At 33.4% G+C, this 26,760-nt stretch overlaps 2 protein-coding genes across 4 annotated transcripts; both read left to right on the top strand.

Moving 5' to 3' along the window:
- Positions 1–28: 28 nt before the first annotated feature.
- Positions 29–11,531, top strand: LOC130641506 (cation channel sperm-associated protein 3-like). 2 transcript variants are annotated; one of them, XM_057448326.1, is made up of 9 exons: positions 29–790; positions 862–916; positions 1,191–1,491; positions 1,945–2,174; positions 3,144–3,272; positions 3,587–3,652; positions 6,381–6,443; positions 10,423–10,580; positions 10,851–11,531. In XM_057448326.1, the coding sequence occupies exons 1-9, from the start codon at positions 750–752 to the stop codon at positions 11,410–11,412; spliced, it is 1,605 nt and encodes a 534-aa protein (XP_057304309.1). In that variant the 5' UTR covers positions 29–749; the 3' UTR covers positions 11,413–11,531. The 2 variants fall into 2 exon arrangements, with proteins under 2 accessions (XP_057304309.1, XP_057304311.1); XM_057448328.1 differs by lacking the exon at positions 3,587–3,652.
- A 3,818-nt stretch (positions 11,532–15,349) lies between these two features.
- LOC130641505 (death-associated protein kinase 3-like) lies at positions 15,350–25,019 on the top strand. 2 transcript variants are annotated; one of them, XM_057448324.1, is made up of 9 exons: positions 15,350–15,509; positions 16,856–17,033; positions 19,183–19,297; positions 20,566–20,905; positions 21,684–21,816; positions 22,024–22,258; positions 22,542–22,587; positions 23,001–23,069; positions 23,392–25,019. In XM_057448324.1, the coding sequence occupies exons 2-9, from the start codon at positions 17,003–17,005 to the stop codon at positions 24,340–24,342; spliced, it is 1,920 nt and encodes a 639-aa protein (XP_057304307.1). In that variant the 5' UTR covers positions 15,350–15,509; positions 16,856–17,002; the 3' UTR covers positions 24,343–25,019. The 2 variants fall into 2 exon arrangements, with proteins under 2 accessions (XP_057304307.1, XP_057304308.1); XM_057448325.1 differs by lacking the exons at positions 15,350–15,509; positions 16,856–17,033 and adding an exon at positions 18,301–18,754.
- The last annotated feature ends 1,741 nt before the right edge of the window (positions 25,020–26,760 follow it).

Genomic DNA, 26,760 nt, shown 5'->3' with positions numbered 1-26,760 from the left:
GAGTAGCAACATAGTAGATTATTTTAAAACCAATAATAAATGGACAATGTATACTTCCAGTCAGTGTTTGCTTTGCAAAATGTAATGTGAGGGTGAATGTCTGATTCGTCATGGTTACTTGTCTTCTGTTTATTCTATTTGGCTGATACAAAAATCTGTTGATTATGACAAAACTCAATGATTTGATTGGTTTTCAGCTTCTTGTCATAGAGCTTTAACTAGCTTCATACTAAATGATTTGCGAAGTATTTTTTATTTTAAATCCGCATGATCCGAACTCTTTGAATATGTTAAATCGAACAGTATCAAATTTAAATGGTATTAAAGCTAAAATGGTTTTTATGATTTGGTGACTTAAACTACTAAAAAAGGTTTTTTTTCTTTCCTTTTTTCACATAAGGACGTTTATTTTTGATACCAGATGCAGTCAAATAGTAACACATTGGTGTTGTACTGTCAAGTGCAGAGCCCTCAGTCAAGGGGCACTATGTTCCACACAAACAGAGTTGGTTTTTGACCTCAAGCTTTGTATATCACAATACAACAAATCCAGTCACGAATATAATACCAAATTTGAGAGTTTAGTGTAATTATCAGTGAGTTTTAGACCTAAAAAATGAATAAGGGTAGTTTATAGTTGTTTTAAGAAATTTAAATGTTGCTTAGTAATCATGATTTGTGCATGCTTGTTAGTCATCTGTTATTTTATTTTATGAAAGTTAGATAGCATAGTATAAGGTTTAGTAAAGATGTTTGGTCCAGGTGTTGGGATTGGTCTTCGACCTGTAAAGTAAGTTTCTTTCGTCTGAATATTTGTGTATCTGTTTACTTTTTTTGTTTCTCCATTTTTTTTAAATTTAGGGCAAAGCAACATACTACAGAAAAACTTCATGAAATAATCACAACTGTTGCAAGGGCAAGTTCTTTATTTTTACATCTCAAAAATTTCGGTGTAATACTTACTGTCGAAAAGTAAGACACGACACGTACAAACAATTTAAATTATGTAACAATTTAATAGGGATTACCACCGGAGGTATAGTTTAGTTATCTTGCTAACGCAGAAAATTGAATTAGAAATAAGAAATATTTGTATACATATACTCTTATTGTGCGGTCATAGTTGAGAATATTGTGAGTTCAGTAAATTAAACTCTCAAAGAAAGAGTAACATCATCTTATCGTTATAGAGTGGAATCTTCAACGCATTTATCATGTTTATTATCGGCATCAATGCAGTCGTAATTGGTCTGGAAACAGTGGAAGATTTAAAAGTATCACAAGGCCACCTGTTCGACATTCTTGATTACGTTTTTCTTTCTATCTACACGTGCGAATTCTTGTTAAAATTTTACGCTGACAGAAGCGCGTATTGGAAGAGTGCATACAATATATTTGATTTCATCATACTGGCGTTGTCTTACATACAGATTCTACTAGATCAGCTCAACGTTGGTGATAATATTTTGAATGTGCTCAGACTACTGAGAGGTATAAAATTTGATAGAGCTACTTTAAAAATGAATGTTAGCACGATAAAACAAACAAATTTTACCTTTTATCATGCCTATCTTTTTACAGTGGAACAGTATTTTGAGTCCGTTACATAGCAAAATTTGCAATGCCAAATAGCATACAAGTACTTGTATGTTATTTAATATTGTAAATTTTGCTACCTGTAACGGACACTTTAGCGAACTTTTCGAAAATGTTTAAATTTTGTCAAAAGGATAGTGAAATGGTTCATGAGAGCTTGTATTAAAACTCTGACCTTACGCTCCTAAATCTGTTTATCTTTAATATTACAAAAAATAGATTTTAAATCTATTACTTCGTCTAATTTAATATAACAACATAGAAAATAGCGAGTTTTGCAGAAATAAGAATAGTCAAAAGTCTTCTGAAATCTTCTAAACGTCAATCATTATTCTTTTCTCACCTCAGCGTTGCGAACGTTGCGGACTATCTCATTCATTGAAGGACTTCAAGTATTAGTGACAGCTCTGATCGACACGATCCGAAACTCTGTACTAAACGTTGTCATTCTATTGGTGTTACTAATGCTCTTCTTTGGTGTGGTTGGCTACTACATATTTGGATACGAAGAGACGGGTGATCAGGCTCGATGGGGTGATTTGAGCACTGCTATGCTGACTCTGTTTACTTTCATAACGGTAATATTACTAAATTTATGCAACGTTTTTGAGAGGTGAGCCAAAGATGATAGCTATGGGTAATGACAGGCAAATTCACGTGGATTTTCCGACTGGTGAATTCCTGTGGATTTTCCGACTGGTAAATTCGCGTGAATTCTCCGAGTGATGAATGCCCATGTATTTTTCAACTGGTAGATTCCCGTGAATTTCCGACTGTTGAATTCACGTAAATTTTCCGACCTGTGAATGCTCGTAGATTTTCCGACTGGTGAATTTCTGTGAATTTTCCGACTGGTAAATTTACGTGGATTTTCCGAGTGATGGATTCCCGTGGATTTCCGACTGTTGAATCACGTGAATTTTCCGACCTGTGAATTCAAGTGAATTTTCCGACTGTTGAATTCATGTGTTTTTTTTTTCACGGGCTTGCGACTAGTGTTTTTTGCAAATGGGTCCATTGTGAATTAGTTAGAGCCGCTCAGAAAATATTAGGTAAAGGTCGGGGTTATTCCATTTTTAGAAAGGCTAGGAGCTGTAGCTAGAGATCCTAAATATTTTTTATAAGCATTTGTGTTGCTGTTAATAAACATAACAGATTTGTAACTGTCGGACGAACAATGAGTTTTAGAAACAATTTTTTTACATAAAGTTTAATTTGGCTTTGGTTTATTGACAAATACAACCATTTCCGGTTGTTTCTATTCAATTTAATTTTTTTTTCTTTAAGAGTTTTGCATAAAGAGAAAAATTCGCACGTCCGTCTGCAAATCTATTACCATATTTGGAAATACGTATTGAAAGAAAAGTCAAATGGTTATTTTTTGTTTAATGCAACTATCAATAATCAGTGCTGGTATTAAATTGTGCAGATGTAGAGAAATTCTGCAAAAAATGAGTAACTACTCAGCGCATCAAAACATAACATTGTTGAAGTCTTTTAGTATATTGCTGCAGTGTTGAGATGTTCACGATGTGTTTTCATCGTAGGCGGATGGTTGGACTGACATCCAAGAACGATTAAGCGAGAAATATCCAGGAAGCCAATGGTTTACTGTGGTGTTTATTTTTCTTGGACACTTCATCTTTACGAACTTGTTCATTGGAATCATTATTATGGTACTGCTTTTTTTAAAAATCTTTTCGCCTATTGTTAACGAAATTATCACTTATATGGTTGTCACATTTCATTTAAGCGAAAATACATATTTCTCAAATAAATAAACGGTCTCCCTATGTTTAGAAAAAAATTCTTATGATTGTGTATAACTTATCGTATTAAATTTTGTCGGACGAATTTTCGCGACGTCACGAAAAATTAGAATTTACCACCATATAACCAGAAATTTATGTTTTTTTCAGTCTAACTTTATTCGGGATGATTTGATAATCTTTATTGATAATATCATTTTTTTCTTAAACGAAATCTTTAGAATATACACGAAGCAACGGAGAGGTTTTTGCAAGCACAAAGACAGGAAAAAGAAGCGCAATTAAAAGTACGCCATTATTATGAAATAAAAACGTTTGACGAGATGTTTTGGAAACTAAACTAAACACGCTAAACAGCGAAAGAATGGCAGAACAGTTTGCACAACTTCTTATGCAGACTTGGTGTGTAAAAAGCTTGTAAGACTAAAAAACGTTTGCCATGGTCAGAATATTGCTTTCCAAAGTTTTCCAAAGTAATATAATATAAGCGTGAAAAGGCTGAATTTTAAAAAAATATATACCTTAAGAGAATACACCAATTCGACACAACGCGAACAGCGTAAATAAAGAAGACTAAAACAGAGCTAAGTTCGTTTTGACAAGAGCGAAGAAGGAAAGAAAGTTGTGATTACTCACGTGGTTAGTGTTGTTAGGTAGCCTTGATGTTTAATTTTTTCCAACAAAAATTTTGTCCGATGAAAAATTTTGTCCGACAAATAAATTTGTCCAAAAGCAAATTTTAAAATTTTTAAAAATTTACATATATTTCTCAAAAATAGGTTATTGGCAACCAACTGGTCCTTTTCAACAAAATTTATTGAAATTCATGCCAAGGACTCAAAATATCACTGACTTGGAGTGCTTTTTTGACCTAATAATTGCCTTTCCTCCTTCAGAATTCGAACTTATCGAAGCAATAAAACTAAATTTAATCACAAACATGAGCAAACCAAAAGTAAAGCCTTCTTGCCTTAAGGTATAAAACTTAGGCTTTTGGTAGGAATTTTCAAGAAAAAACAATCGCAAGCATTGAAAAACAATTCCTTTCACCTCTGACAGAATTTACATGCTTTTAAACGGATTTTCAACTATCTCTACAAGAGATTGTGCGTTTTAAACGGCTTCTGTTTCTGTAGGTTTGCTAAGAATATACAACGTTTGTGGTATTTGTTTTCACCTGTATATTAGCAGATTGAAGTTTTAATAAGAAATAAGAAAATTCCAAAATGGATAAAATTTTCGTCGGACAAAAGTGACGAAAATTTCTAAAGGTGATGAAATTTTTTCTGACGAAAAATTTTGTCCGACAAATCAGGTAGCTTTACATAAAGATTCTTGAGTGGCTCTGTGCAAAACTGCATCCAGATCTCATGAAGTGAAATAAAGTTTTTGGAAGATGTTTTAAAAGATTTCTTTTTTTTTGTCAGTCCAAATATTTCAGCATTAAAATAAATATGGACGATCAAAGAAAGTTAATGCACTAAATTAATTTTTGTGTCTATTACTTTAAAATAGAAATGTTGAGTTAATGAGTGTAGGTTATTTTGGACAGGCTGTTTCCACTCAGGTCCGTGTTGTTCTAAGTCATGCTTGAAGTAAAATGTCCATACTCCACTAATTACACATCTCCAGATCACCCTACGTTCATCTGCCATACTTAAAATAGGTTGAAGAAAAGTAAGTCTCGCGTAGGTTCGTACCCCACCTAGGTCAATTTTTTTTGTTAGGATTTTATCGGAAAGTAGCGAATATTTTTTCATTCCGAGATGTGTTTCCTGAAACATGAAGCAAAAAAAAAAAAAAATGAGAAAAGAGAAGAACAAAAAATTATTGTCACTTCCAACTACCCGACCACTGCGGCAGTAACTAAAAGTATTTGTTTTGAAATCATATCAACAAAATGTCGCGTGTGTATTGGGTGGTTGTTGCTTTTTCATTAGCTTGGGCTGTAAGAGGGAACAAAGTTGGGTTTTAGAGTAGCACGCGCTAGTGAAAGAAATCTCGTAGCCTAGCCGTGTGATCAAACTGAACTATACCTAACTTTTTCGATATGCAAAGAAATGGTTCATCTAATTGTGATTAGGGAAGTGTAAAAAGAGTTTGATTAGCTGCATGTTTAGAACAGTCCGTGAAAATATTGAAAAATGAAACGTCATCGGTTTCGGTCTCGGGACCATCAACCTAAGTATCAGCGTTAGATTTATGAGCAGTTTCAAAGTTACGGAAGCGCAGTAGCACGTGTTGTGAACGTTGCACACCACCATTGCTTCCTCAAAATTAATATTGTATACATGGGTTAATTTTACAAATCTGTAATCTGAAAACTTTCATGCTTCTTGGATGAAATTAAATAAAAAGGGAAAAAGAAACGAGTGACAGAGGGAATGTTACAGTGACATAATTATGACAGTCAATAGTCTAAAAATATTTATCTTGGATATCATTTCATGCAACAAATATTAAAGCTGTTTTGTTAATTACTCATGCAACGCTATATAGCAGCTACAACCCTAGAAAAAAAGCTTTCAATGTGAACATTTTGTTGGTACATTCTGCAAACTTGCATGTAAACAACCATTCTAAAATTTGCTCATAACTAATCTTGTTTTCATGTTATTCTGCATTTTAGCATGCATATTTCGCGGAAGGAAAACGAATATGGAAATAGGTCTATTTATAACGTTTTTCAAAGGCCTTTATGCAGGAGACATAAAACAACACCGCTTAAGTTGAAATTCCTATATCTTATATGTAGTTCTAGGTAAATCAGAAAAAAAATTAATAGTGTAAATTGTTTTTCGAAAATTAAACAAAAATCTAAATTTCACGGAACTTAATTTTCGCGAATTTCCAATTAATTTCTGGGGAAACTAATTTTGAAAAATTGACGAAAACTCGCAAAATTAATTCCCGGGAAAATTAATTCCCTGAAGTATACTGCATACTTAAAGTTAAAGGGAAGAAACAAAAAATGTTTTCTAGTCCTTTGAAGTAAAGTTTTTTTGTTTTTTTTAGTTAAAGAAGGAATATCTGTACAAGCGGCAGCATGATGATGTCAAACAAATGTTAGAAAAACAGGTGAATAATTTCTCAAGATTTTTTCGCGTTTTTTGAATAGGAAGTAAATTTTACGGAAAATTTTTCGCGATTTAAATTAGGTATAACAAGAAAGACATTCGATTGGAACCATCTGTGGAGACCTGAATAACATGTACCTATTTCATCATAAAAAAAGAGGGAAATCAAACAGACATTGAAATTTTTGTCTATTCGATCTAATGCAATGATTTGCTAAGAATACACAACACCAAGCCGATGCTGTATCGCATCTTCTTTTCAATACCTTATCGGTAAAAAAAGGGAACAAATGTCTGATTAAATTTAAGTCCAATGAGTAATACACGATTTTTTTATACAATTTCGTAAATACGTAAATACATAAATGTAAAAATACAAATGTAAATCATATCTGGCCTAATTGTCGTTATCAATATGCCTAATGGCTTCTCTACTAGAATCTGTGCTAACAATATCGAATTTTATCCTATCCTCCTGCTTAGCAATATACCTCAGTGGCTTCTCTGCTAGAATCTGTGCTAACAATATCGAATTTTAACCTATCCTCCTGCTTAGCAATATGCCTAATGGCTTCTCTACTAGAATCTGTGCTAACAATATCGAATTTTAACCTATCCTCCTGCTTAGCAATATGCCTAATGGCTTCTCTACTAAAATCTGTGCTAACAATATCGAATTTTAACCTATCCTCCTGCTTAGCAATATGCCTAATGGCTTCTCTACTAGAATCTGCGCTAACAATATCGAATTTTAACCTATCCCCCTGCTTAGCAATATACCTCAGTGGCTTCTCTGCTAAGCTACAAATTTGACTCAGCTAACAGTCAGCATTACTTTGATTGTAATATCACATCTTTATGACACTCTTTCAGAATCTTTACATTTTTTACGTCATCAAAAATATATCTACACAAAGAAACAACAAACAATCAAAAGTTATTCGTCTTTCATCTACTGATTTAAGTGCAAAAGTTATTCGGATGGAAAGGCTTTATTTTCTATGGAAAGTAGGTTTTTATATTTAGGTTTGCTAAATTTCCATTAGGGCGGACGTCACAAGTATTTTACATTAGAATCATGTGAAACCTAAATATAGGATCTGTCTATCAGCAAATAAAAACTAAAAAATCCTTAAAAAATGGTGTCCAATTATCCGGTCTGTAATGCGTATTATCAGCACCAACATTTAATGATGATAACACAGCTGGAAATTTAAAATGAAGCGCCACAATGATGGTGGGTAATGGTTGTGGCGAGACAACGAGCATGTTACATTTTGTCATTCTGTTCTTCCAATTCTGTATATATGTCAAAATTTGCAATCAAAAGTCCCCCTAAAAGAGTACGAAAATTAGTTGCGATTAGCGACGATTGTTACGACTGCTACAATGCTATGTTTGTTACGACTTCTACGATGCTACGGTTGTTACGACTGTGCTACGATGCTACGATTGTTACGACTGCTACAACGCTACGATTTTTACGACTGCTACGATGCTACGGTTGTTACGACTGCTACGATGCTACGATTCTTACAACTGCTACAAAGCTACGTTTGTTACGACTGCTACGATGCTACGATTCTTACAACTGCTACAACGCTACGTTTGTTACGACTGCTACAATTGTTACGACTGTTACGATGCTACGATTCTTACAACTGCAACACTAAGATTGTTACGACTGTACAATTGTTACTACTGCTACGACTGTTACAACGCTACGATTGTTACGACTGCTACAATGCTACGATGATACGATTGTTACGATTGCTACAACGCTACGATTGTTACGACTGCTACAATGCTACAAATCCTACGTTTGTTACGAATGCTACGATTGTTACGACTGCTACAATGCTACGATGATACGATTGTTACGATTGCTACAACGCTACGATTGTTACGACTGCTACAATGCTACAAATCTTACGTTTGTTACAAATGCTACGATTGTTACGACTGCTACAAATTCTACTTTTGTTATCCGTTAAAAAACAAAAATTTTCCAGAAGTTATTCTGTCCACAGTATGTGCGACGACGACGGGCTGATTACAAACTAGTTGGCCAATGTCTGTAAAAATTAAAATCGATATTTCAGTTTATGTTGTGTCGTTATAGTAATGCTTCGAATAAACACCCAGGGCGTTTATTAAATTTTTTGACATTTTTGAGGGGCGTCTATTTGAGGGGGGCGTTTATTAATTTTTTTACACTTCGTCTCTTTTGCAGTTTTTAAGGATACCTATAATATATATCTTCACAACAGAAAATAAAAGATATTCACATGTTTTAGAGAATGAACTTCAAAAGCAAAAAACTAAATTTCCAATCCTTAAGATTTAGGAAAAAGGGTGATTATAAAAAAATTCCTTATTTTACCGATGTATCAAATATGGAAGATTAAGTTTAGTTGTATTTATGAAATTTCTATATTAATAGCCATTATTAAAATTGCCTTTTTTAATTAAAAGATTAAAACATTAACACATATACTTTTACTATCGCCTCGAATAAACGTTCCCTTATGAGGGAGGGGCGTCTATTCAAGGGGGCGCCTATTCGAGGGGGCGTTTAGTTAAAAAATTACTGAAAAGGGGGTCTATTCCAGGGGGCGTTTAATAGAAGCATTACATTATATTGTAAAAAAATAATTTATATACTTTACTTTTTTTAAAAGACATGGCATTGTTGATCAAAACGTCGTAGCAATCGTAGCAAGTGCTACGTTAAGTATTTTTAAACAGATGGAATTAGAAAGCTTAGCCAAAATAAATTCAAAATAATAACAGTCAATGATATAGCCTACTTTGAAAATTTTAAAACAAAGATCCAGCTGTGTATTGTCCAAACCCGAAGTATTGCCCCGCATAGGGCTTATTAGGTGGGCAAAAAAGTAATTTTTGAACCAAATGCTACGAATTGGTTTGAGATCCAATGAATTGTAACATGGGAAGTTCAGCCACAGCATATAACCTCTGATTATTCGTTGTGATTACTAAATGACTATAATAACCAAACCAAACCGAGGCTTTTTTAAACAATCTTCACGTCGCGCAGATGGGATAATTAAGTGAGTTAATAGACCTTTCCCGAATTTCCTAATTATGCCGAACTCAATTAAAGCGGCCGATATTAAAAACGATTTTAACCCTAAGTTCCTTAGTAAAAGGTAGAACAAATTACCTAATTTCGTAAATATTACTCTTGAGTGCCTCAATTGCGAGCTAAAAGTTACGGTTAAACCCTTTATATAGCCGAGCTTTCCCTTCAAATCTAACTAAAATCCAATCAGAATATTATATTGCTCTAAAAACTTCATTTTTGTCATGATAATTTAATATTCTATCTGAATATCCTTATTTGAAGAGATAGAACCATTATAAAAAATTGGATGACGTCATAATTATTATAATTTATAAAATTCGGGAAAGGTGTATTTAGACTGATTTCCCACCCATGAAGTTATTTCAACTTCAACTCCTGCTTATTAATTTTGAGAAGTCTGAAGTACGTTTGTTGATTTAAATTATATATCAACATTGCCACGTATAAAAATTATATGCAGAAACCCCTGCTTAGCAAAGATATTTGAAACTTTTAAATTGATAGTTATCATAATTACTAGTGTAACTTATATTTTGCGAAAGATATTTTCAAAATCGCCAGCTAGTAAACACTTTCGCGAAATCGACCCGAATTTCTGAAAATTAATTGTTCGAAAATATATTGCGTAAAAATTTCTAGTCGCGAAAATTTCTTTCCTAAGGTATTGCACACCAAATATTGTACTCATTAAAGCGTGCGCTGTGTTCAATGTTGAATCATTTCCGGTTCGTTAAAATCGTTTTTATCTCGACTTTTTTTTGTTGATACGTCTTGGTTAAAAAAACTTGATAGAATATAAAAGCATGTTATCATAATGCTAGTAACAGAATCTCAAACAGGTGATGTTTTTTTGTTTGTTTTTGTTTTGTAGAAAACGAGTCAATACACAAATTTCGAAGAAATGACGAAGGGTTTTTACGAGACTTTACGTCATGATGATTACGTCATTATGACCGATGTTTCTGTCAATCTTTTGTGGATTGAAACTTATTTGGACTCTTTAGACCGTATGGATGAATTCTCGTATAGGTAGTATGCGTTTTTATATAAGCTAGATCTAGATCGGATAGATGAATTCCTCATATAGATAGTAAGCTGGGTTCTGTTGTTCAGATGGATGAATTCTCATATAGGTATTAAAGTGGATTCTTTAGACAGGACGGATTTTTAGTACACGTTTTTATAAAAACATTACTATGTTCAGAATTAAGAAAATCTCACTTATCTGAAAACCCATACTTTTGTTTGCTTGTTGATTTAGTTATATTTGTTGTTTTTATTATTATCTCCTTATTATAGAGTACAACAAACTAATAGAAATCTGTCTCTGATCTTGGGAGAAATGGCTGAACGTCATTTCAAGAAACAGTACGGTCTGCTTCTACCTGATGAAATGGAAGACGCCTATATACCGTTTCTGCCCAAATCAAGTAGTAATCATTCGCAATCAGAACCATCTTCACCAACAAAACACGAAACAAGTAAGGAACATCAAAGGTCAGCCTCCTGCCCCTCCTCACCTAGAGTAGTCAAAAGAGAGGACAAACAAGCTTTAAGTATCAGACGCGCTAGTGTCAGTTCAAACGTTGTAACACAACCCCAAGCAGATTTATATACATATATGCCACCGAAGGAACCGAGAGCATCATTGGCGAGAGCATCACCAGACCCCGAAAGGTTAATTAGCCGTCAAGTTCCGACCATTTTTGTGGTGGATGCAGAACCTGAATCGAGATTTGTAAAAGATCGAAGATTCGTAGAAAGTATAATTGAGGAGGAGGAGGAGGAGGATGGAGAATATAATGATGAAGGGGGAGGCATCAGCGATGATGAATATAAGAACGGTAATGATGGTGTATAGATAAAAACAAGGGAAAGTAATTTGGAAAGAAATCAGAACCGGCTGTCAAGCTGTTCACGATTGCTAGAAATGTTCATATTTACTGTTGGTTGTTTATTTTTAATTTACGCTAGTAACTTTTTTTTGTTTCGTTCCGGAATGCAAAATATAACAATCAATTTATCTACAAAAAAATGTCATTTTTGACTTTAACGCGCATGTGCTTGTAACAGTGGCGTATGGCGTGCGTATGTGCTTGTAACAGTGGCGTATGGCGTGCGCATGTGCTTGTAACAGTGGCGTATGGCGTGCGCATGTGTTTGTAACAGTGGCGTATGGCGTACGCATGTGCTTGTAACTGTGGCGTGGCTATCTTTCTTATAAATAAAGTTTTTTTAAAGTGAAATCAAGGTAACCCTGAATGGCGCAATCTATAAAACATTGATTAAGTATATTAAGCTCTTTGTCTCAAAATAATCATATCGACCTTATAATATGTATTAGTGCTTCAGATACTAAAATCGGATATTAAATTTCACACAGATCGTAAAGCAACTTTTAGCACTGAAAATTCGTATAAATCAATAAGTAACTTTACCAGAATCTGATATTGAAGTGTATGCACTTAAAAGAAAATGAAAAAAAATTGGTTTCTTGTATTAAGCGCCAATAACCAGACGTGTTAAAAAGCCGTCAAAGTGGAAATCTGGAAAACTTGATAAATGTCATCCCGGATGTAGAAATAAAAAAATGGATACTCTTTTTGTGATGTTATAAACATCTCACGGAAATATTTCGTGTTACTACCATCGAAATGAATTGTACCTTTTAAACGAACGCCCGTTTCAGAGTAGACAGTTTCAATAAACGCACAGGTTTTATAAACCTTCATGGTTTTATAAAGAGATAATTTATAACGATTTTTTGCATGTTTAAATATCAAACATGTAAATAATCCACAACAATTTCTTTGATTGAAACAAGTAGCACAAATTAACTTGGAGAATGGTTGGAATTTCTTACGTCTTTCCGAAACTGCCCCATCTCTACAGTACAATCCTATCTTTAAGATACTCGTAAGCGTTAGGCGCTAGAAAGATCAACTTCGACTGTACCTTACCTCATGCGATTTAGCATGGATTTGCTATACGAAAGCAATACAGTTTTGTACAATACCTTGTCTAGAGACAGAATAAGTATCAGTGGTGCCATTTGATTCAGCTATTGTCGTCGAAGAAAAGAAAACAAGTGATAAACATCTAATCATTATCTTGTTGTTTACACCACTTGCTGTGAGAATAAATGAGAATTTTGTCAACAACCGAAAATGTCGTGCGTCTAAAGCAATTGACGTTTGTTACTTTTTAGGGCAGAAACTATCGCTGGTAGAAATTCGCGTTTCTACCAGCGAACTGTGAAGTCAGCAAAGCACGAATGTTTTTACGCGAAGTCACGAATACTTTTCAAGACAAGTAATTTTTTGTACTACAAAAGACGTTGAAATCTCAAATTTCGTTGATTTATTTCTGTTTTTTTTTTTTGTTTTTTTTTGTTTTGTTTTTTGTTAAACGCCAACTACAACAACGTTTGGTGTTTCTTTCTATTTTAGTGCTACGAGCATTTCTAAGATATCGCGTAATGGATGCAGACTTTTGACTACCAATAATAAGAGAAAAGACGAAAAATAAATAGTGATTTTTCGCTATTCGCGAATAATTTTCCCCTACCAATATAGTGATTTTTGACATTTGCGAAAGTGTTTTGCGCGAGATTCGTCCCACAATTCACGAAATTTCCTGCCAACGAAAGTTTGCCCCTAAAGTATTAAAAAGATAGATAGACAGTTTTATCTGTGACTAAAATTAATAATTGATAAGTTTTATTACAGACAACTTACAATAGAAAAATCTACATCAGACAAATTGATATTCCGATAAGTCCAAACGTTTTACTAAGCAAGTCTAATCTGACTCAGAGAGACAAGGATGAAAGGGTGTTATATCATGGAGGTATATATGACACCTTGCGGGCTTTCACCTTTAAATTTGAAACCTCTTGCTACAAAATTTGAAACTTTTTTTCTCCATGTATATTTAGAATCATATGACTGTATTGCAGTCTATTTATTAAGACACGTTGCCTGTGTGTTTATAGTCGTGCTACGGGCACACGAAAAAGGAAACGTGCTGAGTCAGGCGAAATAAAATCGGAAAAAACCGTGGATTTGTCCACGGGCTACGTATGATTTTAAATGCGTATATAGATCAATTTTAAAACGCTTTATCATTTTCGCAACTCGTAGAAAGTAAGAATCACTTCTTTAGAATTTGTTTTGTCGTTTTGTTCACCTTTCTAACTTGTGACAATTTTCTAGAAGACAATCTTTAATTGCAGTTAGTGCCAAGGAATTTGATAAGCAGAGATTGAATCTCTGTTTATTGGACTTATTACGACAAAACGGATCTTGTGCTACCGAAACAAATTTTGCTAGTGCATACTAAGCATCTTTTTCTCGAGGTTAAAGGTGTTTCATGATGTTTTTATGTGTTATCGTGATGGTATTACGCACACTTCTCCAAGAAACATGGTTCGTTTAACTTATTTTAGGACTCTAACCTGGTATTGTTGCATCATATAACACAGCATCATATATTTTACATACTGTTTAGGGAGGTGAAAGTTGCCCAAAGGGCGACCAGTAACGGAGGTTTCACTGCACAATACATATGGTAAATATGCCAGTTAGAGAAAGAAATTTATTTGCATCCTTGATCTTATTAACCGATGTTCATCATAACAAAAAAATTCAAATACGCAAATACATTTTTGTATCATACATTTCTCAGGGATACGCCTAGAGTTTTTGTCTATCTATGGCTTGGGATTTATGTTATCAGACGAAGGCGGAGATCTTATGACAGGTTGAATTGATTAGACATATCTTTATGTTATCTTTCATATGTCTCTATTTGTTTTTCAGGGTATTCTGCAATCTTTGTAGATATCTGCAGCTATATTTATCAATACTTCTTTGTTATTACTACAAAGAAATAAAAAGGTGTAGCAATGCATAAGAAATATATAATAAGGGCTAATAAAACCTTGCAAGTTTTATTCCAGCGCAAGTTTGGAGCACATTGGAATCCAGTTATAACATATTTACTCTTCACGATGCAGCGCAGTAGATTAGATAGATGCTAGTTCTTAATCCTGTTTGTGTTTGTATTATCGAGGCATACGGTCTTCTTGATTTTCGCGCGGTTACAAATTTTTGTCAATCCAACCTCTTTTTTAGATGTAGATGTGTAAGAGCAGTTAAAAGGCATGTTGAGTAGGTTGCACTCTTGTTATGTTTTGCAGAAACATAAAATTTGAAAGGAAGAAATACCCAAATTGTATCATTATTCCTTCTTAACGTGGCGCTGCGGTACCGTGGCGCTGCGGTAATGTAGCAACAACACGAAAAAAGAGCTATGGTAGAAGACATTTTTACATAAAAAGATTAAGAAACATTTAAAAACTAACTGCTCGTCAGGTTGTTATAGAAGCAAACGTGTATATGTAGTTGAAACCGCGATAAGGACGAAAACATTTGCCCCCAGCACAACCCTTAATTTATCTGTTATGATGTGTTAGTTTAATAACACCTTCACTGAACGAAAAAAGTAGAATTAGATTTCTGAAGGATATTATGATTTAATTTTCGGTTATACTTGCAGGTGAAAACTAATTGTGAAAATAAATAACACTCGCACATATTATTGAAGCTTTTTACATACATGCAAGGTAAACTTACTCAGTAAAATTTTATACACTTTTGAGTGGGAATATTTACGTATTGAAATGCATAATAGCATGACAGAGCTTAATAAATGATATATAATAATACTGATTGTATATCACGAAAAATGTCACGCTTGAGGTGGTGATATTAATTTAGCATTCAATCAATTAAATATACTCTATAGGATTTTAAATGATCATCCAATCTATAAAATATATTGTTTTATATATTTTCTTTTATTTTCATTTATAAAATTTTTTAATCTCCCATTTACTGCCAAGATACGATTTGATAGACTTGATGGAAAGACTACATCTTGTGTAAAATGAGGATGGTAAGATATTTTGCTGTTCACAGTTTTCAATTTTTTTTGTTCTTGTTTAATTTTGGTATGTCGTTGCTATAGTTACTGAGAGACTGGATAAATTGATACTCGAATTTCATCAAATGTTATTTAATGTGGAACTAGAAACTTCACAACTTCACATTAGACTAAATAACCCTGCAAAGTCTTGTAAGCGAAGGAAAAAACTTATACACATTTCACATAGCTTTGACTGCAATTTTTTATCAAACTTATTTATCATACTATGCGAGAACAGGGCATAAATTATCTGAAAAAGCTTATAAGTTGTTTGGTAATGTATATTCATACTAGTCGGTAACCCGTTTGCCCTTCCTTTATATTTTGCCTTCCTCTTTCCGTAGCACAGCGCAGAGACAGCTATTGCTACCGTGATGCTATTTTGCGCAGAGACAGCTATTGCTACCGTGATGCTATTTTGCGCAGAGACAGACAAAATAAGGATATTATTAATATGCCCATGGTTTGTTGCCTGATCTCACAGCCACTGTCGTTTACTTGTCGGCTGACTCCCTGCTGTCCTCGATGTCAAAAATGCAAGAAGCGTGTAAATGAGGTTGTCTTAGACCAACTACCCCATTTGGCGTTACGTAATTATTGTATCAACTTGTTGACACAGATGGACGCCAAAAATCACGTGGCTCGAAATCTTTTTTAAATGACGTAAACACTACAAATTTCAATCAGGAACATGTCCTTAGAATGAAAGGGAATTAACATAACAAGCACAGTAAAAATAGAATAAACAATACGTGTTTTGTTTATATAACTAAAATAAACCAGCATGGGTCATCCCTCAACTATTTTTAGTCGACAACAGCTAATTATGGAAAAAATGTGAATTATTACGCATGTACTTCGTGCCTACACGTTTTTTATTTCTCCGAAACATACGTTTTGACCGGGAGATTAACTGAAGATAAATTTATATATATAGCTACCCTTCTTTTCATGTATAAATTCTTTTCAGCAAGAAACTTGTCAATTTTCAAAATACTTCCTCAATTTTCAAAATACTTTACGAGTTAGCAGTTAAAAGTATCTATAATCCAAGCTTCATGTTTCCTAATATGTTTCATAAAAGACGAGATGTGATATGTGATCGAGAATAGAGAATTGTTAATTAAGTGGAACCAATCATTTAATTTTATGATGTCAAAATGAATTGGACGGTGTGTGGAAAAATAGGTTCCCATTTCCATACAGTGAAAATAGTTTTTAGAACTAGTTTTACGCTGGAGAATGCGGAAAACATGACACAGAAAAATCCCTTGTATCGTGCTATTGTATGGTAATCTATTTTACTTAACTCCTAGGAAGCGAACTTTCTTATATCAAGATTAACATAGAAATGTGACTGGAAGAAAATTTCACTGATAACGATAACGATAACGAAACGACAGAAAAACACACGCAACGAGAAAAGATAAAGCGGGAAATTAACATAAACAAAGCTATACAAGATGGTAGGCCGAAGACTTGTTAGTCAATCTAGTAAGTATTTTAAGTTTAATCATATTAGTGCCGAGAGAATCCCGTTCGCTCCTGCGGATCCTACAATTAAAAAAGTACGAAGTGTAGGGATTTTTTTTATATGTGACGTTGTTGACATTAACACTTACTTAAAAACATCTATGCTGTCGAGAACATTCTTAGGGCTGTCTGATATGATGCTGTATTTGGTCTTTGTTTCCTTTGGTCGTTCGTTTGCCGTAACCTTTGGTCGTTCGTTTGCCGTAACATAGCCGAACACCTTTTTTTTTACTAACGCGAGGTGGATGCAGGGATAATTTTTTTTCTGAAGGGAGGGAGGAAAGGGTGAACGTCAAACACTGAGTAACTGATGTGTCGGTCATAATATGCTGTTTTTATTTTACAAAGTAATTACGTGTTCCTTTAACCTCATTAGCACATCATACGTTTATTAAGTTTTCTGACGGACAGGCAAATCACGTCGTCTACACCCCTCACCGCGGACATAATATTGATACAAAATCTTTATTCCCATCGTTGAAGAACTGATCTGTATGTGTGTGAACAAATTATGTTTGCTATTTATATGCTAGTGAAAGATTCCATTTGTGGATGACGTTAACAGTGATGTAATAATAAAATTTGAGAGGTATTGTATAGGTTAGCTTGTGCACCATTACGGTTCGGTGTAATATTCGTTCTTTATCAATATGGATGTGAGAGAATTAAGTTTATTTGTTCACTTTTATATTTGTGTAGCACGCCAGACAAAGGGAAGTATTGCCATAGTTTGAAAATTATTATTTGGTCGCGAAAATCTTTTCTACTGATTGACCAAATGGTTTCCAATTCAATTGTTTGATGTTCATGGCTTCTACTTTATTTTTTATGAAATAGTTATAAACGATATTATTAGGAATACAGGATACAAAACAATGTATCCGCTATTAATGTTTTTGAGTGTAGCTGCTTGCAATGGCTTGATTTCCCTTAAAAGATAAAAAACAAGCGTATTTACCTGTTTACGTGTGAACGTGTCATGAAAAGAGATTGTGAATAATGCCTGATAATATAATGTATCTAGCTTTAATCTTCCTTGATCTCATTAAAACACAGTAGAACAAAATTATGCGCAGTTGTTTGAAAGAAACACAGCTTAATTAGTCTCTATGCAATTCTTAATTACATTTTTGTTGTTGTATTGTTCCACCCTAATGCTGAAATCAAGCGTACATAATGACATTTTTTTCAATGTAAGGGTAGCCTTATTGAAAAATCTGAGATAAAATAATATTATTTTCAGATGAAATAAAAAAAAACAAAGAAAAACTAATTTATATCTATGTGATGTATGAGGTGATAGTTTTTGCAACCATGGTGTGTACCAGAGGTCGCGGAGGTGCTTTGATCTAGCTGTTGCCTTCGAGAAGAAACACGCTTCAGTTTAGATAGGAAGAAGTTAAAAAGAAAAGAAAACATATCCTATTTCTAAAGCTTTTCTAAAGCTTTGTTCAGACTCGAGTTGGCTTAAGAATGGCATAACTTTTGCAACTTTTTTTGAGGAAACTTTAATTACATTTTTTTCTCTCTTAGTTATCAAATAGATTTAGCTATTGTTGGTAATTTATATTGATTGTGGAGATTTATTATTTAATTTTATTTTGTAAGCGCATAGAACGGATTATATAATTAAAAGTTGTTTGTGAAAGGACGAAGCATGGATTTCGACAACGAAATTAATGGTATTCTTTTGAATCAAATAACATATTTACACCTAATTTCTGAGCTCTACTTCTATTGGTCGAAATTCTTTTCTTTTTTTTCTACCTAATTTTATAAAGAGTTCGTAAATTGTTTTTGGACGGTCATTTTCAGTAACGCTCTAAAATGAAATTCCAAGCTAGCACTACACATAAACCACATTATATTTCAATTTAGCGGTTGTTTAATCAATAGTGTAATTGAAAACAGTTTTTTATATCAGATAACAAGTCTACATACCTATACAGTTGACTGTGTGTTTTTTTCCTGAATTTTTTATATAAGAGAATATACCTGGATATCTGCATATAATGGACACTTGAATGTCTGATCTGCACAGGTTTATATAGATATTTAAGAACTAAAATGCAACTTTTGTTAAACCGTTCTGTGTTTCGTTTCTCTTTAGGTGTTGCCGACCTCGAAGAAGGCGAATTACTAGAGCTACCAGAAAGAGATGCCGTTATCATTAAAACAGATAGTCAATATGAAACCGAATATAAAAGCCTTGAAGAGCTGGGAAAGTAAGTGAACCTAAAATTTTACTCGATCTTTCCTAGTCTCCACATTTTACTCGATTTACTTTACTCGAATTGTTATCTATATTAAAATACCCATACACGTCTGTCTGTCTGTCTGTCACGCAAAATGGTAGCTTAGTTGCGCGAGTAGCGGGACGCACGCAATGCAGTATAAAAAGGACGGACGAACCCGTGGATTTTTCCACGGGCTAACGACTAGTTGTTAAAATTTGCTTGAACGTAATCGACTTTTTTCAACCAGTAAGGTGCGGTATCAATTTAAAGAAGGACGTTCTAAACCTGTGTTTTTTTGACACAAGGGAGGAGTTGCATGTCAAAGCACCTCTCAACAGAAATACGATACAAGATAGCTGTCGCGATAAATCTTTATTATGTTTCAAGTATTTATTTGTCTATTAATGACTATGTATCTTAAACATATTGCTCAGAAGATTTTTATTACCTCTACATTCTTTTTTTTTTTGAAACAAGAATACTGTGTTCTTGTTTCAACGTTAGCTTTTGAGCAAAAATCATCCTGATATATTCTTACCATAGTTACGAAACTGGTGTAAAAATCACCCTAAGGTACTGTTGTTTAAGCAGCCTAATACAAATGCAAGAGAGGCAAGTACATTTTGTGGAGGAAAAGTACTTCAAATAGAACCTGAGATATTTACATAGGATACAAGTTTATACCTTATTTTTTGCATATATTCCATTTAAGATGCATGCAAAAATTCAAGATAAGCTTATCTTTAGAATATTCCTAATTTTTTTTTCTGATTTCATCCTGAATGTTTTTATAGAGTGTATTCTTATAAAAAAGTGTGTATTATGCTACGTGTTTCATAAAAGACACATCTTACATATCATTATCGCTAAAACCTTTTGCAGTGCTATTTTTAATGCATACTAATGTCGTTATTTTCCGAAAGATAACATTTTCAACTAATCGAGAACAATCAAGTTCAAAAGAAATCTCAGGTCGTTAAGTTATGATCTATAACTTTAACATTACTGTATTTTACAACAGAAGGAAATGTAGCGTGACTTTGATACCTTTTTGTTTTCATAACGAGGCTAACGGATATAAAAAATAGTTTATTAATTCGACATGTGTAAAACATTTTCGTGTCTGCAAAAATTTAAAATAAACCCATAATGCATTGTGGTTTGTTAATTCACTTTTCTTGGGTAGAGTAGCAGAGAAAGCTAAGAATTGCAGAATTCGCGCAAATTCCTCTGGTATTGTTTACTTCCATTTTTAGAGGCAAATTTGGTGTTGTTAATAAATGTCGCCGCAAAGCCGATGGAGAAATATTAGCCGCGAAATTTGTTCGCAAAACTGCGGCGTCAAAGAAAGAAGTGACGCGGGAGATTGAGATGATGAATTTGTTGCATCACAAGCGGTTGATTCAACTCTACGATGCGTTTGAGACTGCAAAAGATATGATCGTTGTGATGGAGCTAGTAACGGGAGGAGAGCTATTTGAAAAGGTTGTAGAAGAAGATAACTTGACTGAAAAACAGGTGATACGATACATAAAGCAGGTTTTGTATGGCGTGCAACATATGCACAGAAGACATATGGTGCATTTAGATTTAAAGGTAAGCGTAAAGTATACCATTTCTACCTTCATTTCATACTTACTAGGAAAATCCTGTTCAGTAAAAACTTTTTATCGGCAGCCACAATGCCTTCCTGTTAAACATACTTTGTGGTTCGTTTGTCAATTATTAAGCGAAATGTTTGCACAACAATGAAATAACCTCTAAAAAGATTATGGACATATATAAAATCATGGACATATATAAAGTAAAACAATTAAACATTTAAACAAAAGTGTCATAGTTTTGTACTTTTGTTTATTTATGTAGCATTATAAACCTCGTCCCCAGTTTTTTTGCCTTCTTGATATTTCTTAATTTTCGCCATTTTCTTTTATACCAAAAAAGCAAAAAACCCTGGAGAGGAGGGTGGTAGTATTACCACATCAATTCCCAGGGCATTTTGCATTTTAATGAATTTATTCAGAGACCAAGAGACTGGTGACGAGGATGTAGCATTACATAACAAATATTTTCAAAAATTTTGCGAAAACAAACTTTCGCGGATGCTAATTTTGTTTTTAAAAATTGGGAAAACTTCCTACAAATCAATTTTCGCGGTTCAAAAATATCATTATTATAAAGGCGGATGAAAATAGTTAGTTCTATAAGATAAGGCCAGTTCTAGAAACTTAAGTATAACTTTAGCTTTCGCTTTCGCTTTGGCCTATAATGCTTTAAAATAAGTATTACTAAGCTCTCCTGAATTTCACTGACGATTATTTAAAAGACATGTCTTAAAAAGCAAGAAAAGTTGTATAAACTGTTTTCACTACAGCCAGAAAATATTCTTTGTTTGGGTGGTGGCAAGCCAGGTTATGAAGAAATCAAATTGATCGATTTTGGAATGACCAGAGTTTTAAAAGAAGGCCAAAATGAAAGTACAATGTGCGGGACCCCAGAATTTGTTGGTATGTCATAACCTTTACTATTACGTATATACTTTTTTTAGAATTTCTGGAAATAAATAAACAAAGCTAAAAAAAAGGAAAACACAAAAAATAAATTGAAGAATAAAAAAAATAAATGTCTTAATTAATTAATATAATATATCACAGAAAGCATAATTGAGGTCAAACCAAAATATGATTAGGTATGTTTTTCATCTTATATTTCAGCACCAGAAGTGATTACATTCAACCCAATCACTGTGGCTGCTGACATGTGGTCCATTGGTGTGATCACCTACGTTCTGTTGAGTGGGCTCTCGCCTTTCATGGGGGATGACGACAGCGAAACGTTAAAGAACGTCACATCGGGTGAATACGATTTTGAGGACGACGACGAAATATTTGAACATTTATCAGATGAAGTGAAGAAATTTATCGAAGATCTGCTTATCCTTGAACCAAAGTAGGTTTATAAATAATTGGTGGGTAAATATCAGATATTCTTTACTTCTTGCTACTGAAAGAACTTCTTCAATGTAGCCAGACAAGTTTAGCCCGTTTCCCACGAAACGCTTTTTCTGACTATACGATTTAAATCTCGAAATCTTAATAGCAAGATAATGATTAGTCGTTTCACTTAGGTTAATAGCAAAAGGAGCTTTGATATCCAGTATTTAATTATTTGAAATGTTAAAAGTTGTTCTTAACATTCGCATATTACATAACTAGCTGTTTTACGATTTTAGGAGACGGTTGACAGTTGATGATAGTTTACAACATATCTGGCTGACGGTATTATTTTTTACACTTTCGTTTGAGAATTTGGACAGAGATCCGTAAAATTAAGGGTTTGGGGTAATAGCAAAGCGTACATATGCATACTAGGATTAGAAGGGGGTTATCTAGGCAACTTATCTTTTCATCGTTGACTGTCAGGCAGTCTGTTAACGATTCACTGCTTTAGTTTCATACAGACTAATCTGTTATAATTAAAGGGGTTTTATAGGGATCAACTACTCATATTGGAAAACGATTTCGCGAAAGTCGCATGATAAATCTTTATCTATATTTGTTGGGTTAAGCAAACTTTTATCGTTTAGGAAAAGGGCTGTTTTATGGCTGCCATCTAGTAAATAATAGTTTAAAGATAAAAATTGGAGTTTTTTATAAGTAAGTAAATCATCCTTTTATGTTTTCTTTCATAGAAAGGAGGAAGCGAGAAAAAGATTAACACTGCGAACTTAAAGAAGTTTATCGCAAGAAGAAGGTGGCAGGTGCGTATAGCATTTTAAAACATTTGCATACTGGTTGATTGCAATTGGACTAATGATAGAATGTTGCAGAAAGCAACAACAAAACAGATTAATACTTTCTGCTTAGCACATGAATTAGTTACTTTAATTACTGCTTTGGCAGATGAAGAGGAGAACAACACGTCCTTTTTTCGTTCTACCATTTACATTCTGCTCACTTTCCGTTCACTGGATGCGTAACAATGGCACCTTTTAATGCGCTAGGAATTCTATCGTTTTCAGCACTGCTGAAAACTTAGATTATCTTGGTGAAATAAATAATGCTTTTTTGTTTGTTTTGTAGCGTACAATGAATACTATTAAAGCTGTAAGCCGATTAGCAGGTGGCTTAAGTTTGTTTGGGAAAAAATCAGGAGCACATGGGCTTGGTAAAGGAGGCTTTCTTGAGAAAGTGAAAATGCAACAATCTCTTGAAGAAAAAAAAGAAAAAGAAGAACAAGTCAAACAGAAGGCTTCAGATTTGCAAGAGAATGATCAAGAACAAAATTCGAAACGGGATGAAGAAGTGAAGCAACAGGAAGAAGAAATAAAGAAAGTAGAACCAGAAGAAAGAAAAAAAGATCAATTGGAGAAAGAGAATGCTGAAAGGGAAAGAGAAGAAGAAGAACAAAGAAAGAAAGAAGAAAAGCGAAAACGAGAACAAGAAATGGAGAAATCAAAAAAAGAAGAAGCTGCTGTCGAGAGGGAAAGAATAAGAAAAGAAGAAATTGAAAGAAGGGAAAAGGAAAGGGAAGAACGCGAGAAAGAAAGAAAGAAAAAGTTAGAAGAAGAACGTCAGAAACGAAAAGAAGCAGAAGACGAGAGAAAACAAAAGCGTGAGGAGGAACGAAAACGTCGTCAGGAAGAACGGAAGCGAAAAGAAGATGAAAGAAAAGAAAAACAGGAAGAAGGTAAAGTAAAAGGCAGTATTGATGAATCTAGAAACTTTTCACATAAAGAAAATGGAGAGACTGACTTAATTATTTCCAATGATGATAACAATAACAATAACAACAACAACAACAACAACAACAATGACAACATCAAAAACAACAAGAATGAGGGTATAAATATTAAAAGGACTGAAAAAGTATTCGTCAATGGCATTGCTAATGAAGCTATATCAAAATTAGGGACAAGATCATCCAAGTCCTCACCCAGTTTTGATCGAAGAGGAGCACCTAAAGTCGGTAGCGTTAGTAACAGGATTGCGGCCTTCCAGACGGGAGACATTTATCGAAAAAACAAAAAGTAAATGTGATTTAAAAACGACTGATGAAATAAGGTGACGATAATAGGTGACAATCTGAACGCTCGTCGTCAGCATTTTATGAATCATTGTTTGCCATGTTTTCATATGGGGATGACTATTTAACAAATGTGGCTTTATTATACCGCGCTATTTTTTTTAAAATCTTTTTTACGGGGTGAACATACATGGAACTTGAGTTCAGTATATTTTTTTTTTCTATAAGTTAATTAAAGTCTGACGAACCTGCCGTTGTTTCCTACGATTTGATAAGCCTGCGATTTTCTTTGCAAAAGAAAATCCCATTGCAGAGATTTTGTTTTTGACTACTGCTATATAGGTACACTATTCACCAAACAAAATATTTACATACTGTTATGTTTAAACGGTTATTTTTCTGTTTTAGGTTTTTCTGTTAATTTTTTTATGATTTTAAGTCGGTTATATTTTTGATGTATATATATATTGATCGCTCCCTGTATGTAGTTTTTATAGAATCAGATACCTTACCATGAAAGCAAAATGCAATACGAGAGTATATTTCGTCTCGAAGCTCTTTTGCTTGATAAGGTATTGCAATTTAAATAGTTCATTGAGGGTGTTTTTATGTGTACTGTAATGGAGTTTCTGATGATTTTGAGTTTTGGCTTATTTCTTATTAAAAAAATCCAGTGATGATCTTAGCTCTTCGTCAAATTGCTACTTACAATACCCTTTTTTCAAAATAAGCGAAATCTGTACCATGGGCAAAATATCTGTCGACCGTTGTGCAATTAATTATTATTATTATGTGAACGAAATACTGGCTTATCCTATAATTCATAGCGCTGCCAAGCATAAATTCTCCGCCTTGACGGTAAAACAACATGGTAGCTTCTGTTGTAAAAGGGATCTATAAAAACAACATCAACAAGATGACCAATGATAAATACAGTGGATGATTTAGTTTTCTCTTAAGTGGTAAAAAATAACTTCGAAAAAACTAAACTGCCCCTAACGATGAAGCACAATTGAGGGTGAGGAGCGTTGTAATTGTGTATTTTTTGAACAGTTGTTTTTTATTATTAGACACATGTACTACCAGGACTAGTAAATGTATAAAAAATCATTGATACGTAAGGTTGTTGTTTCTGGACTTAGGTGCTCATATTCATTAAATTTCAACCTTAAATAAAGAGGGGTTTAGCACAACTTTTGCTTACACTCTTTCAAATGGCGTCAAACTTTACACACTTATAGTATGTCATAAAAACAAGGGCAGAAATAAATTTTGAAAATGTGCCTAATAAAACAATAATAATAATAGTAGTAGTTTCGAGTAATGGCTAATATTTAGGACTCTGAGAGTTATGAGACTTTCGCACGCAGGTTCCTAATAAATAATTATAAAAACTCCGAAAGTACCATAACCTTGCAGCATACTAAAAAAGGGATCCTAAAAAAACCCGCGAGGGGGGAGTGTATTCCGCCCAACCCCTCCCTTCAGTAAATTTAAGGTTTAAAAAATGAAAATATTTTTTCTTCTACTAAATATTATCATTGGAATGCAAAAATAGCAAGTGCATAGTTGAAATCAGAATATTACGCTTAGCAATATCTTAGAAACTTTGGTGTAATAAAAATTGAGTGGTTATAAAAAAATAATGTTTTTTGTCATAAATTACTCTTGAATTTATCGGACTTCACCAACAGTTTGTGGTTGTCTTACAAATGTTTTTAGCTAATATCAAAGCGAATTTAATTTTGACCGATTCTTATTGATGTAGTTAATTCCACTATTTTTTAATTATTCTTTGTTTATTAAAACAATAAAATGAAGCTGTACGATAAATATTTGCATACCTAAAGTATTCTACAAAGTAGAAAATTTATTATGAACACGATTAAAATTCTGTTTATTCTGCTGCACGCTAATTTGCTTTTTTAGAGGTACATATATTAGTGGTAAAAAAATAAGAAAAAGAAAAAAACGAGATTTTCTTAGTTACTAAGAAAAATTTTATGGATTAATTTTTTATGTTAACATTTTTTTTCGTTCGTTTTTTGTTGTTAACCTTTTTTTAAATGACTTTAAAAGTTTACACTATTCTAAACGTCGAAAAAATACCTTTTACAACATTTGCAAACCTTAGTGCTGTTGAAAAAACTAAGCGTTTTGTTTCCTAGCAACATCTCAAACATTGTTTTTAATAAAAACAAACATTCATTTTCTTCCAATTTAACATGTGAACACTACCAATCGAACTGAGATTTCCAGAGGTGCTTGTCAAAGTGGGAAGAAATTCAACGTTCCGACGTAAGAAATTATTTATAAAAAACTGTTCATAGGATAAATATAAGAAAGTGATAATACTGGTTTATGACAAGGACGAATATAAATCTTCTTTTAATTAAGGTTATTATAATTTTGTGAAAAAAATTCAG

The sequence above is a fragment of the Hydractinia symbiolongicarpus genome, chromosome 4 (genome assembly GCF_029227915.1).
Source record: "Hydractinia symbiolongicarpus strain clone_291-10 chromosome 4, HSymV2.1, whole genome shotgun sequence".
NCBI lineage: Eukaryota > Metazoa > Cnidaria > Hydrozoa > Anthoathecata > Hydractiniidae > Hydractinia > Hydractinia symbiolongicarpus.
The sequence above is the reverse complement of the archived record's forward strand: the minus strand, read 5'-3'. Positions and strand labels throughout refer to the sequence as shown.

What these genes read in the sequence shown, in the direction of transcription:
- LOC130641506 (XM_057448326.1), top strand. Translation starts at nt 750, where the DNA reads ATGTTTGGTCCAGGTGTTGGGATTGGTCTTCGACCTGTAAA. An exon ending in TGTGCTCAGACTACTGAGAG is followed by an intron (nt 1,492 to 1,944) that starts GTATAAAATTTG and finishes TTCTCACCTCAG; the next exon opens with CGTTGCGAACGTTGCGGACT. An exon ending in ATGGATGAATTCTCGTATAG is followed by an intron (nt 10,581 to 10,850) that starts GTAGTATGCGTT and finishes TCCTTATTATAG; the next exon opens with AGTACAACAAACTAATAGAA.
- LOC130641505 (XM_057448324.1), top strand. Translation starts at nt 17,003, where the DNA reads ATGGTAGGCCGAAGACTTGTTAGTCAATCTA. An exon ending in AGCCTTGAAGAGCTGGGAAA is followed by an intron (nt 19,298 to 20,565) that starts GTAAGTGAACCT and finishes TTCCATTTTTAG; the next exon opens with AGGCAAATTTGGTGTTGTTA. An exon ending in CGGGACCCCAGAATTTGTTG is followed by an intron (nt 21,817 to 22,023) that starts GTATGTCATAAC and finishes CTTATATTTCAG; the next exon opens with CACCAGAAGTGATTACATTC.